Here is an 11,905-nt window from a genome sequence, read left to right on the forward strand (position 1 = left end):
GCCTTGCTGCTCCTGGGCAGCCCAGGTTTCCCGCCTGTCCCGCCTAGAGCCGGCGCCTCGTGCAACGGAAGGGTAGAAATACGTATTTTCCCGGTAAAATGGCGAAGAGCCTGTTGCCGAAAAGATGGGAATAAGCCATTGGAAAACTATGCTTATGGCCTTTTCACGTGTGTGTTTTATTATGCCGGCTACTTTCTATGCAAATAAACGTATGAACCTCTTCAGCTTTGCTTTATATGCAAAGTGAAGTTTGGGGTTCGTGGGCTTTTTTCATGCTGGCTCCATAAAATCCTTTTGTGATTGGTGCTTATTTTTTAGGGAAAAATCCATGCTGTTAATAACAAAGAGTAAAACTTCGTTGATGCTGTATATGGGAGTGCTGCGTTATTTAATTCATCTGTCGCATGAGAGTCTCGATTCGTAGTGGCAAGTTCCAGGATGGAAGCCTTGGCCGGGGCTTTTCTATCATTCTCTTCATTTCATAGCAGTACTGTGAAGTCTTCTACCTTTGTAGTTCACTTAGTAAACTCCTATTTCCACTTTTCATGGGCAGAAGTTGGTTTTCTTTCTTTTCCCCCCGCCAGTTTTGTAAGTTCAGTGCTGCTCTTTCAAAATGCTGGTTTCCAGTACTCAACATAGTTACTCGGTTTTTCTGGTTTTACTTAGTAAATACTTCTTCCTTCAGAGACACTTGTGCTTAAGATTTGATGAGTGCTATGTTAATTATTACACTATTTAACAAGTGTGTAATATTTGCTTCATTACAGGTCTTGGATACAAAAGATCTACAGGTATTTAAAGTGACCATAAATGGACAGGATGCAAAATTTGTTTTTGGAGAAAAGCACAGTTTCAAGGGGACCCCCCTGGAAATCACGCTTCCTTTTGAACTAAGAAGGTACACGCTTTTGCCTGTTCTTCTAGGTGGTTTCCAAAATGCATTGTATAAGCTGCTTGTCTGCCTGTAGGGTTGTTGTGTAAAGCTTGCAAAGGGACTTACAAATTAGGGTGTTGCATTTATTTGGTATGGTCTTGTAGATGAATTTAATATTTGTCTTTCACTAGACAGCCAAAACCTTGGGAGTTTGTACTCATCGCCAGGTCTTATATCATGTACAAAATGACTTGCTAAAGTAAGCAGTGAAATGATGTGTAATGTACCACAATTTTTCCAGTGCTTCTCATAGGTAACGTTCTTTCTGCTTCAACTACCTGAATCTTGTCATGTTCAGAATTGCTACAGTATGGCGCGATACGGAGTTACAGATCCTGTTTGCCTTTCTTTTATACAAGGGCTGATCCTGCATTTCTGTAGAACTGCAGGTTGCCACTACGATTAGATAGAAACATGTTTTCAAATAATAAAAGTTTCATTGTATTGACTACGCTAATCCAGTTTTTAGGGACTTGGGAACTTCAGTTTTGGCAGCGTGATAGAGAATGAACTAACCATAATCTACCTCTTTAAGTTGCATGAATTAAAAAGTTGTTGCCAAATTGCAATATGTTTTTCGGCAGTCAACTTTGTATGTTGTAACTCCGTGGTATCCCATGTGCCAAAGCTGAAAGCCGTCGCTGTGTAAGGAGGTTCCCTTGTATACTAAGTCGCTTCTTATTGTTTTGTTTCAAAACTGGTTACTACCTCTACAAACTCATGTCTGGTTTCTAATTTTTTTTTTGGTTGTTCTCTGAATTAGTGCAATTTAGAAGCACACATAATGTGAAAGAGAAAGGAATGTCAGACAATAACTGTCCCTTCTGGGGAAATGCTTATGATCCGATATGAAACTGAACAAATAAAGTACTTGAACAAACAGGCCACAGCAGAAACATAGGCCTCTTTCTTTTGCCTGACTTTCAGCTTTTTTTTTTTTATTGCTACATTTCCTTGTAAGAAGAAAAGCTACAAAGAGGGAGTTATGAGTCATGATCATAAGAATTTATAATCTTGCGTGAGATATAGTCCCCCATGTAAATATCAATAAAACAGTGATAGGAAAGGGTAGGAGTTACAACTGAAAGTCTGACTGTTCAGTAAGCAATGTGCCTTATGGTAATCCAAATTATTTTCTCTTTTCTTGTCAAATACGTACTTTGGAATACTGGTTATAAACCAGATATGTATACCTGGTCAGCTTATCTAGTGTCCAACTCCTCTGATTAGCTGAAGTTTGTTCTGATTTATGGTTGGTTGGATTGTTGATTCCAGAGAGCTGCATGTATAACCTGGAACTTTCCAGTAACAGAAGCAAGTACTTCTGCGTGCTTTTGGTGTCAGTGATGGTTATGATACGTTTTGAAAAAATAAAAGTATGAATGCGTCAGGTTCGTGTGTTCTCTTGTTAGGAAGCTGCTACCTGTCTTGCACAGAACTTTTAGTTTTTACTTTACACCAGTTCTGAAACCTTGAATAAAATTTGAACATTTTTTATCTTTCTTGTTAACCCTACCATTAATAGGGTTTTCCAGTAATTACTGTTTTCAGGGTTTTTTTTTTTCTGCTTAAGGATCATATTTATATAACATATCAGCTGCAAAATCTAATTTTTTTTTTTAATTTACACAATAGACAAATCCTATGTTATTAAGCCATGTATGTTCTTATATAGGCTTTACACACTTTTTGTTTGCTTGTTGCAGTGTACAATGTTAGATAGTTGTGACAAAACTATATGTATGTAGCTCGTCCAAATGGTTTAAAGAAAAAGTCCATGTTCTCCTTGAAGAGAGGAGAGGAAAAGTTTCTGGTTAGTAAAAACAATAATAGAAGTGTCTCGGGACATTAAAATTGAAATAAACCAGCTAATTTTTACTATCATAATTGAAATAGAAAAGTTGTTTTTAATATGCTACTTGTTCTTATTTTTAATGCCTTTGAGACAGTGCTACAGACCTATTTTCCAGAAATCTTTGTGCAGAGGAATTTCAGTAGTGATCAGGAGTCATGTTCAAAACGGTCTGACTATGTTCTTTATTACACAGGGGACAAGAAGCAATTGTCGAAATCTCTTTTGAAAGCTCTCCAAAGTCTTCAGCTCTCCAATGGTTTACTCCAGAGCAAACTTCTGGAAAGAAACACCCATTTCTCTTCAGCCAGTGTCAGGTTGAGTGGATTAGTATTTTTTTTAAACTTGTTTAAATACCACTGTAATTCCCCCTGGTTTCCAAAGAGTTGGAGAGGAAGGCTAGTAGGGGAAAGTACAGTAGCTTATAACTTCTAATTCTGTGTGTCAAAGGTCCTAAATGAAAACACTTAAAGTCAGGATATTGCTGAGATTTTATTACATGTTTGCAATTTAATAATTCCAGAACTGCTTTGCCCTCTCCAATATTCTTGTTGAAGAACATGCAGTCCTTTGCAATCAGTATATGTGGCTATTGATCTGTCTTACCTACCATTATTTCTTTTAGAAAACCCTTAACTATGAAGACTGCTATAAGTGATAGGAAGTATTGATTTGTAGATAATGAATTCTCTGGAGGAGCTGTATAGATTTCCAATATAATGTATTAGTTTGATTTATTTCTAGTCCTCTGCATTAGAAAAATTGTTATGGTTTAGCTTTTTTTTTTCCTCCCCCCTCTCCAGGCTACCCACTGCAGAGCCATCTTTCCATGCCAGGACACACCTGCTGTGAAACTAACCTACTATGCAGAGGTAGATGAACCTAAGTCATGTGTATTTAACTTACAATGGGTGAATTTTATTTTTTTTGGTAGCTGCTGGCATGTGGCCTAAAATAAAAAAGAGAATATTGACTTTTAGCTTAATGTAAGAGCCAAAACCTGCTTATCTTCCCTGTGGCACTTCTCTAGCTTTACCATTTTCTTTTGTATATATAATCTCTTTTTTCGTTCACATGTATCTTTATTTCCAAAAGAAAAAAAAAAAGTGCTGTAGTAGGAAAGAAGTATGTTCTTAAATCGAAAAACTGACAGTAAGACAAGAAAGAGTACTGTGAAGTAAAAATACTTGAAATGACTCTCATATATGCCTTAAGTAATATATTCTGGTACATGGTTAGGGGATCTTTGCAGTCCTGGCATAAATAGTCCAACTGTTTTAAGGAAGCAAAAAGCGAGATGTGCAATGTGACACTACAATTCAGTAGTCTGAAGAAAGTTAAACTTTTAACTTCTGTCAGAGGTAGTCCTTCTGGTTAATTAAGTATTACCAGCCTTTAAGACAAAATCTTCTATATGCCTTATATTCTACTTGATGGAGAGGACTTAACAACAGAACAAATCTGGGCTATTCTTTTTGCTATCGCTGCTTCCTGTATATTGTATAATCCTGTGTGCCAGCTGAGTTCCTCATAGTCGGGTAACCTTTCAGATATCCGTTCCTAAAGAGTTGGTGGCTCTGATGAGTGCTAATCGCGATGGAGAGATGCCTGACCCAGAGGACAGCAGTCGGAAGATATACCATTTCAGTCAGAATGTAAGTGCTCCAGGCTAGTAAACAGATGCCTAAGGTCTTATTCCTAACTCATGCAGTTCACACTCACTTCAGATATGGTTTTGATGTCATCGATAAATCATGTGACTTACGATGGGTCTTTGCCACTATAAAAATATGAGGTATTATCAATCTCCAACTCTGAAAAGTCAACCAGTAGGTGCTGGTGATGTTTACTGGTTGTTTTGGCATTCCCAGGAGAGCCAAATTTGAGTTTTGAAAATGTTTAGTATACTCAAAACTAGTACTGTCAAAACCCTTTCTGTCTGCATTGATTCTTGGAAATAATGTATGGACTTGAATAACATGGGAGTGAGTTTCGGAAAGCAGATGCTGCAAATTTTAAGCTTACAGTACTGTCAAAACCCTTTCTGTCTGCACTGATTCTTGGAAATAACGTATGGCCTTGAATAACATGGGAGTGAGTTTTGGAAAGCAGATGCTGCAAATTTTAAGCTTACCAAGATCTTAGCAGTGAAGCTGAGCATTTGAACTGATTTTTAACCTGGTTAGGCAAATTCTGACAACGAAGGTTTTTTTGTTTGGGTTTTTTTTAAAGATGAAAACTTTGGCTTTTATGGAAAGTACCTCCAGCTAATTAAAGACTACCCTTCTCAGGATGAAGTTTTATTAAATGGTGCAGCTAGTTTAATGATTCCACTGCTCCTAAAGTGGCAGTCTCAATTTACTCTTCTGGCATTTTTGTTCTCACAGCTTTTTGGGTTACAGTTCTGATGTTTATGGGATCGCCTGGTGAGCCTAGTTCATTTTGCTGAACAAGCAGATAAAATTAACATAAGTTTAAAAAATAAATTGTTTTAGTAAGCTGATCTGGGCTGCTGAGGGACTGAATGACTGCAAGGAGGGATGGAATTGTGTGACTGGAGAGGAGGGGAACCTAGTCTGAACTGCAGCAGCTCTTGGGTTGATTTGTCTGCTACGTGAAACCTGAGAGAGGCAAGAGGGGAGAGAGAGGAAAAAAAATTGTTACCTTATCTGTGAGCTCTTCAGTGTGCAGTGTTCTGCCTTCTCTGTGGAGCCAAAAACATTTGCCACTCTCAGTCTAGTGCATACAGCTTCTGTGTTGTATGTTATCCAGAGCTGTACGTTATCTAAAATACACTGTTGATAAGTTTGGTGGACCTGTACAAGGACTAACATTTACTCTAATTGAAATTATACTACACTTTCTAATATAGAAAACCATTAGATTAATTTGTTAGGAAAGGCATGTGTTTCATTAAACAAAAAAAGTCAAATGCATTGAACACAAATAAGTGAAAAGAGACATGTGCATCATCTAACGTAAAAAACCATGAGACTGATTTGTTAGAAAAGGCATGTGTTTCCTTAGATGAAAAAGGCAAATGCATCAAACTCTTGGATATGTATGTGTACTGAGCTGAGCTAAAACTACTTTTTTTGCTCCTGCGTGGCCAGGCTGGTGAGAAGTGTAGTGGAGAGCAGCCTCTGTAAAAAATGAATTTATAACCCAACAGCCATTGAGATTTGAAGTGATTTCAAAATTTCAGATTAACAAATTGGGCATCAAAATGTAGGAATATATTGACAGTCTTTTAATAACTTGTCTGTAACACAAGTCAATGGACTTAAATCTTCTCAAGAATATATTATGTGGGTTAATACATAAAATTACAACACACATGATGATATTTTAATAAATGATATTGAAATGTTTTGGGGATAATGGTGGAATAAAATTTTCTGAAATGTTGTCTCCAAGTAATTATGATTTAAAGTCTTACTTATTTAACATTGTTTAGTCAGATGAAATGGAACTTTTACAGGGACGGCTGTATTAATCCCCTTTTGTTTCCAGAGCACTGGGAGAAAGTGTTTCTCTATAAAGATACTGTAGCTTTGGAATTTTTTTCATTAAAATTAACAAATATTTAGAACTTATTTTAGTTCCAAACATGGAAATCAAATATATGTATTTTGATTTTGCTGAATCTTTTGTATCTGTAAATATTCTTGTTTACTTGAATTCATTAAAGCTCTTTCTGCATCTTTCCATGTGATACAACTGTCCTTTATCTGAGCAGTATCTCTTAACTTCTCCTTCCATAACATTTAATGGAACTGGAATGAATATAGAAAACTGACTTTCTTCTGAACAGTAACCAAACCAGTGGCATTTTTGTATGCTCTTATCTATGCAGATTTTTTTCAAACAGAGATGATACTTAAATTTTTGTGGCCTTTGCATGAAACATCTGTGAAACAAGTACTTCTTGTAGATAAAAGAATATTATTTGGGGAGAAAAAGCAATGCCTTTATTACAACATAAGGCAGGAAACTATGGAGGAAATGTGTGCATTTCTTTACATAGCTTTGTTTTACTTTGAATCAGTGGTGTTGATAGCTCACATTACAAATAAGATTTCTTTTTTTTTCTCATGTTCTCCACTAGGTTCCCATACCTTGCTACTTGATTGCTTTAGTGGTTGGAGCTTTAGAAAGCAGGTGAGTGAATCTGTACAAAGTATAAATATTAATAATCATAATAAATCTTCAGAGTTATCTTTGTTTCTTCATCTTGTTTCTAGTTTTAAAAGGTCTTAGACGTTCAATGAACCTGTTTATTTGTATAAAACTGTATGTGTTTTGATTCACTCTTGCATCATTTTTTTCTGTAGAATTGTCCTGGTTTTGGCTGGGATAGAGTTAATTTTCATCCTAGTAGCTGGTACAGTGCTGTGTTTTGGATTTAGGATGAGAACAATGTTGGTAACACACCGATGTTTTAGTTGTTGCTGAGGAGTGCTTACGCTAGTCAAGGACTTTTCAGCTTCTCGTGCTCTACCGACTGAGAAGACTGGAGGGGCACAAGAACCTGGGAGGGGGCACAGCCAGGACAGCTGACCCAAACTGGCCAAAGGGACATTCCATACCATGTGACGTCATGCTCAGTACATAAACTGGGGAAAGCTGGCCGGGGGGGCCGCTGCTCGGGGACTGGCTGGGCATCGGTCGGCGGGTGGTGAGCAATTGCATTGTGCATCACTTGCTTGGTATATTCTTTTAGTAAGAATAATATTATTACTACTTTACTTTATTTCAATTATTAAACTGTTCTTATCTCAACCCACGAGTTTTCTCACTTTTACTCTTCTGATTCTCTCCCCCATCCCACCGGGGTGGGGAGGAGTGAGCGAGCGGCTGTGTGGTGCTCAGTTGCTGGCTGAGGTTAAACCACAACAAGAATATACTTTTGCTGTAAATTAAAGAAATACCATGAAGAGTTTGGAATTGATTGGAACCACTAAGGGCTTTTTCTAGCTCAGGGAATAGTATCTTTTTCCTCAGGTAACAGGTAAGCCTCGTCATGTACAAAAGGCATAAAATTACAGCTTCAGCCTCGTTGCTCATCTGCACAAGGATGTGTTAGTCTAGCCCATAATAATGCTTTTATATTAGGGCTTTACAGCGTTTTAAAATCTGTAAATGTATTTCCTATTTATTTGTCCCAAACAGTTGGATGTGTGTGGTTTGTTTTGTTTTCTAAAACTTTACTTTAGCAGTGGAGAGGAAAAAGAGCCAAAGACTCTCCGGTGAGTTCCTTCAGCAACATGGGTTACTCATGAGCACAGTTAAACATATGCTCTGTGTATTAGTTTCCCATAGAATTATTTCCAGTTCATAGTGTCTTAGTGGCATTTTTACTTTCAACAGAAAGATTGGCCCAAGGACACTGGTGTGGGCTGAAAAGGAGCTAGTGGATAAATCAGCCTATGAATTTGCTGAGGTAGGTCATTAACAAAAACATGTTTTGTAAACTAACTGTTCTGCATAGTATTGGAAAAGGAACAGACTGTAGTTCAGTGTTTTGTTCATCTGTAGCTCTCCTTTCTCTACCTCCCACCCCCAAAAATGCTGCTGCTCTATTGCAACAAAAAACTGCTACTGAAAATAAGTATTGATACAGTCTTGTACTCCTTTTGCATGTGGGATGTGACAAGGTGAAAGAGAAAGAAGTATGGGATCCATAGCTTGTTTCTTGTTCAGTGTTTGTAGTCAGAAGTCATGTTAGAAACTAATGTGAATTCTTGTTTCAGGCTGAAGCTATGCTGAAAACAGCAGAAGATTTAGCAGGACCCTATGTATGGGGGCAGTATGATTTGTTAGTCTTGCCACCTTCTTTTCCTTACGGTGGTATGGAGAATCCTTGTCTTACTTTTGTAACTCCAACACTATTGGTAAGTGTAACACTGATAAAAGTCAGCTTTTCGTTAGGGCTTGCTTATCCGTCAAGTGATGGATATTAATTCAAAAATTGGATTAATCTTCCCCCTAGAAGGAACTGTAAATGTTCCTGCCTCCTTTGGAGTTAGGGATCATACATGAAACTGCGTTAACTGGTATATTTTGAGGTTTACTTGAACTGACAACTGCCTTGTCTTTTTTTTTTCTTTTAGGCAGGTGATCGATCTCTATCAAATGTAAGTGCAAAACAGGTTCATGTCTTTAAGTAGAACACAACTTGAAGTTGTATCTTAACTTCCTTTGTAATAGATACCTGAAAACTTGGTCTCTTTTTCATTGGGGGAATTAAAAGTTAAGGCACTAACTCAAGAAGTCTTACAAAGTGAGTTTTAGTTCTAAGTAAACTCTAGAAAACTGGAGACATGTCTATTTTGTATAATGAACAGATGAAAATAACATGGGTGCCTGTATGCATAGGGGGCTGACTGAAGTTAGCTGCTCAGTAGCAATTTTCCTGTCCTGTGTAAAGATATGTTTAAAAAACACAACTGAATTGATCTCATCAAAATTGTTTGTAGGGAAGGTCTTCCTCTATATGTCTGCCTATGCACTAGAACTCACATTGTGTACAGTTTTCTTTTAAAGTGGAAGTCATGAGTACGATTTGAGTGAATTCCGTTTTTTCTGGAAGTTGGGTGCTCTGGATGCTGTTTTATCTCCTATGTCTTTCTACTAGACTGATATACTGCTAAAAAAAAAAAAATGATTGTGTTATCCCAAGAATACTGAAATAGTTGACATGGATACTTTTTAATGTATCATGCATCATTATCCTTCTAGGGGTGACTGTTTTCTTCCTGTTTGATATTTTAGAATATCAAACTGCAGAAGTTGCTTAGGTGGGAAAGTAGTACTAGTCCGTCACTTGGCATGGATCCAGTATTCTGAAATGTGATTTCATAAACAAGGACCTGCTCCTGCTACCAGAGGAATTATTTTTGTTGATCAGTGTGGCTGTATGATTTGCGGGCTGGACATTGAAAATTATTTCTGGAGAAGGTTCGGTAGGATAGTGTTAGTCCTCTAAATAGAATTTATATGGATAAGTTTACAGAGCTGTGAATGCTAACTGGCTTTGGGAATATAGTTCAGTAAATGAGAACCCATTAGGATTTTTTCTTTCTGTTGGGATTTGATGTTCATTTTCCAGAGGAGCCTAAACGGTAGATCTGTCATTGTTTTCTGTGTTTTAGGTTATTGCTCATGAAATCTCTCATAGCTGGACAGGAAACTTGGTAACAAACAAAACATGGGAGCATTTTTGGTAGGTGTGATGTTCAATGCAATGCAAATCATATTTTAAAATTAATCTGTAAAGAGACTGACTAAATTCATTTTGCCATCCTACCAGTGCTGTCTTTATCAATGTATTTCCAGGCTGAATGAGGGACATACTGTATACCTGGAACGCAGGATTGGTGGTCGGTTGTTTGGTGAGCAGTTCAGGCACTTTCAAGCCCTAGGAGGTTGGAGGGAACTGCAGAATACGGTAAATATTTTTAAAGTTATGATAACTTTAATCAGCTTTATTTTATTTAGGTATATGCTTATTTCATGTGTTTCCCACAAATAAGACTTTTGTATAGTCAGCTTTCCTAACACTTTCTTATTAGAAGATGAGCAACTTTGATTCCAAGGTATGTGATCTCTTCCCAAGGTAATATACTCAGATTAGATAAAGCTTTTTGAACTGTTTTAAGCTGTTCTGTAAGGATGAACATCTTTACAGACACTCTTGGTTGTTCTGGGTATGGCTAAATTGCAGTATTACCTGTTAGCATACTAGTAAGCAGCTGAAAGCTTGTCAAAATTACCTGCAAGCATGACCATCAGAACTTCCAATGCCTCATGCAAGTAACTGATTTTTTTTTTTCCCCTGTGTACTTCATTATAATTGAGCATATTTCTAATCTGTTACTGTCTAGGAGGGTTGTTTAGTTTTGTGTTTAGGTAGCATAGTTAAACTTTAGTTTTCAGATTTCCAGCCCTCTCATTCAGTTTGGTGATGCAGTTTACCTGGTTTACTATGAATGTTTCCTCGTTGTATTTTATTCTTTATACCACCCGTTTAAATCAAGTAGTTTAAATAGTTTGTTAATAAAGGGATAAATATAGATAGTTTATTAGGTGCTCATGATTGACAGACATGACAGTAATTAACTGCTTTGAGACAGCTGGAGCACAGGGTGATTGATCCTAACATCTTTCTGTTTGATACGCAATCAGACACTGATAAAACAAAATGAGAAAAAAGTTTAGTAAACTATGTTTTGTGCGGATTCAGAACCTCAGGAAAAAGAATGAGAAAGAATGCTTTGAAATGAGGCCATCTTAGTTTTGGATGGGTTATACCTTTATAAATAGGATTAGCAGTGATTTGCAAGAGTGCTAGTTTTCCTAGACGAATATATTTTTGTGTCTTTGTCACAGATAAATACTCTTGGAGATAAAAGTCCTGTGAGTAACCTCATCCCTAATCTGAATGAAGTAGATCCTGATGTTGCCTATTCATCTGTTCCGTATGAGAAAGGCTTTGCTTTGCTTTTTTACCTTGAACAACTTCTTGGAGGACCAGGTAAGTGTTAGTCAGACTTTGTGTATTTCTGTTTCCCATTTTAATTTCAAACACTGAAACAGTTTGTTTTTTAACTGTTAGATGTCTTCATTGGCTTCTTGAAGGCTTACATTCAGCAGTTTGCTTATAAGAGCATAGTAACGGAGGACTGGAAGAAGTTCTTGTACTCCTACTTCAAGGATAAGGTTGGGTAGTATTTAAAAATAATTGCTTGAAACCTTTTAATAATGTGAAACTGTGGCATAGCTCAGGAATTACCTTCTTCAAGGACCGGTTCTTTATCTTTCTCTTCTTTGTCTCAAGATCTTAATATGATGTAGTCTGGCATCTTACGAAGATGGGTTTGCATTATGATGCTTTTTTGTTTTTCTAGAAGGGAATATTTTCTTTCGAAGTAATCTGTATAGGATTCTCCAGGGTAGTTGGAGGGATGTTAAAAAAACCAAACAAATAAAAAAACCCGAAAGATTGAAACTAGTTTTCGTAGGCTATGCTTTTCTCTAACACTTAAAATTGAATAAAAATTTGTGTTGCTTTGTAGGTAGATGTTCTTGATAAAGTTGATTGGAACTCATGGTTTCAT

At 36.9% G+C, this 11,905-nt stretch overlaps 1 protein-coding gene across 1 annotated transcript in view; it reads left to right on the forward strand.

Annotated features, from left to right (window-relative positions):
* Positions 1–716: 716 nt before the first annotated feature.
* Positions 717–11,905, forward strand: part of LTA4H (leukotriene A4 hydrolase) — a 15,567-nt gene continuing 4,378 nt past the window's right edge. The window contains exons 1-13 of the mRNA XM_009321348.1: positions 717–898; positions 2,983–3,103; positions 3,590–3,658; positions 4,337–4,441; positions 6,895–6,947; positions 8,157–8,229; positions 8,540–8,680; positions 8,900–8,923; positions 9,941–10,011; positions 10,125–10,236; positions 11,178–11,322; positions 11,404–11,507; positions 11,864–11,905. The exon at positions 11,864–11,905 is cut by the window's right edge and continues 1 nt beyond it. Of these exons, the coding sequence (XP_009319623.1) occupies positions 717–898; positions 2,983–3,103; positions 3,590–3,658; positions 4,337–4,441; positions 6,895–6,947; positions 8,157–8,229; positions 8,540–8,680; positions 8,900–8,923; positions 9,941–10,011; positions 10,125–10,236; positions 11,178–11,322; positions 11,404–11,507; positions 11,864–11,905 (1,242 nt within the window). The remainder of the gene's footprint in view (positions 899–2,982; positions 3,104–3,589; positions 3,659–4,336; positions 4,442–6,894; positions 6,948–8,156; positions 8,230–8,539; positions 8,681–8,899; positions 8,924–9,940; positions 10,012–10,124; positions 10,237–11,177; positions 11,323–11,403; positions 11,508–11,863) is intronic.

This window comes from Pygoscelis adeliae, unplaced genomic scaffold (genome assembly GCF_000699105.1).
Source record: "Pygoscelis adeliae isolate BGI_AS28 unplaced genomic scaffold, ASM69910v1 Scaffold232, whole genome shotgun sequence".
Lineage (NCBI taxonomy): Eukaryota > Metazoa > Chordata > Aves > Sphenisciformes > Spheniscidae > Pygoscelis > Pygoscelis adeliae.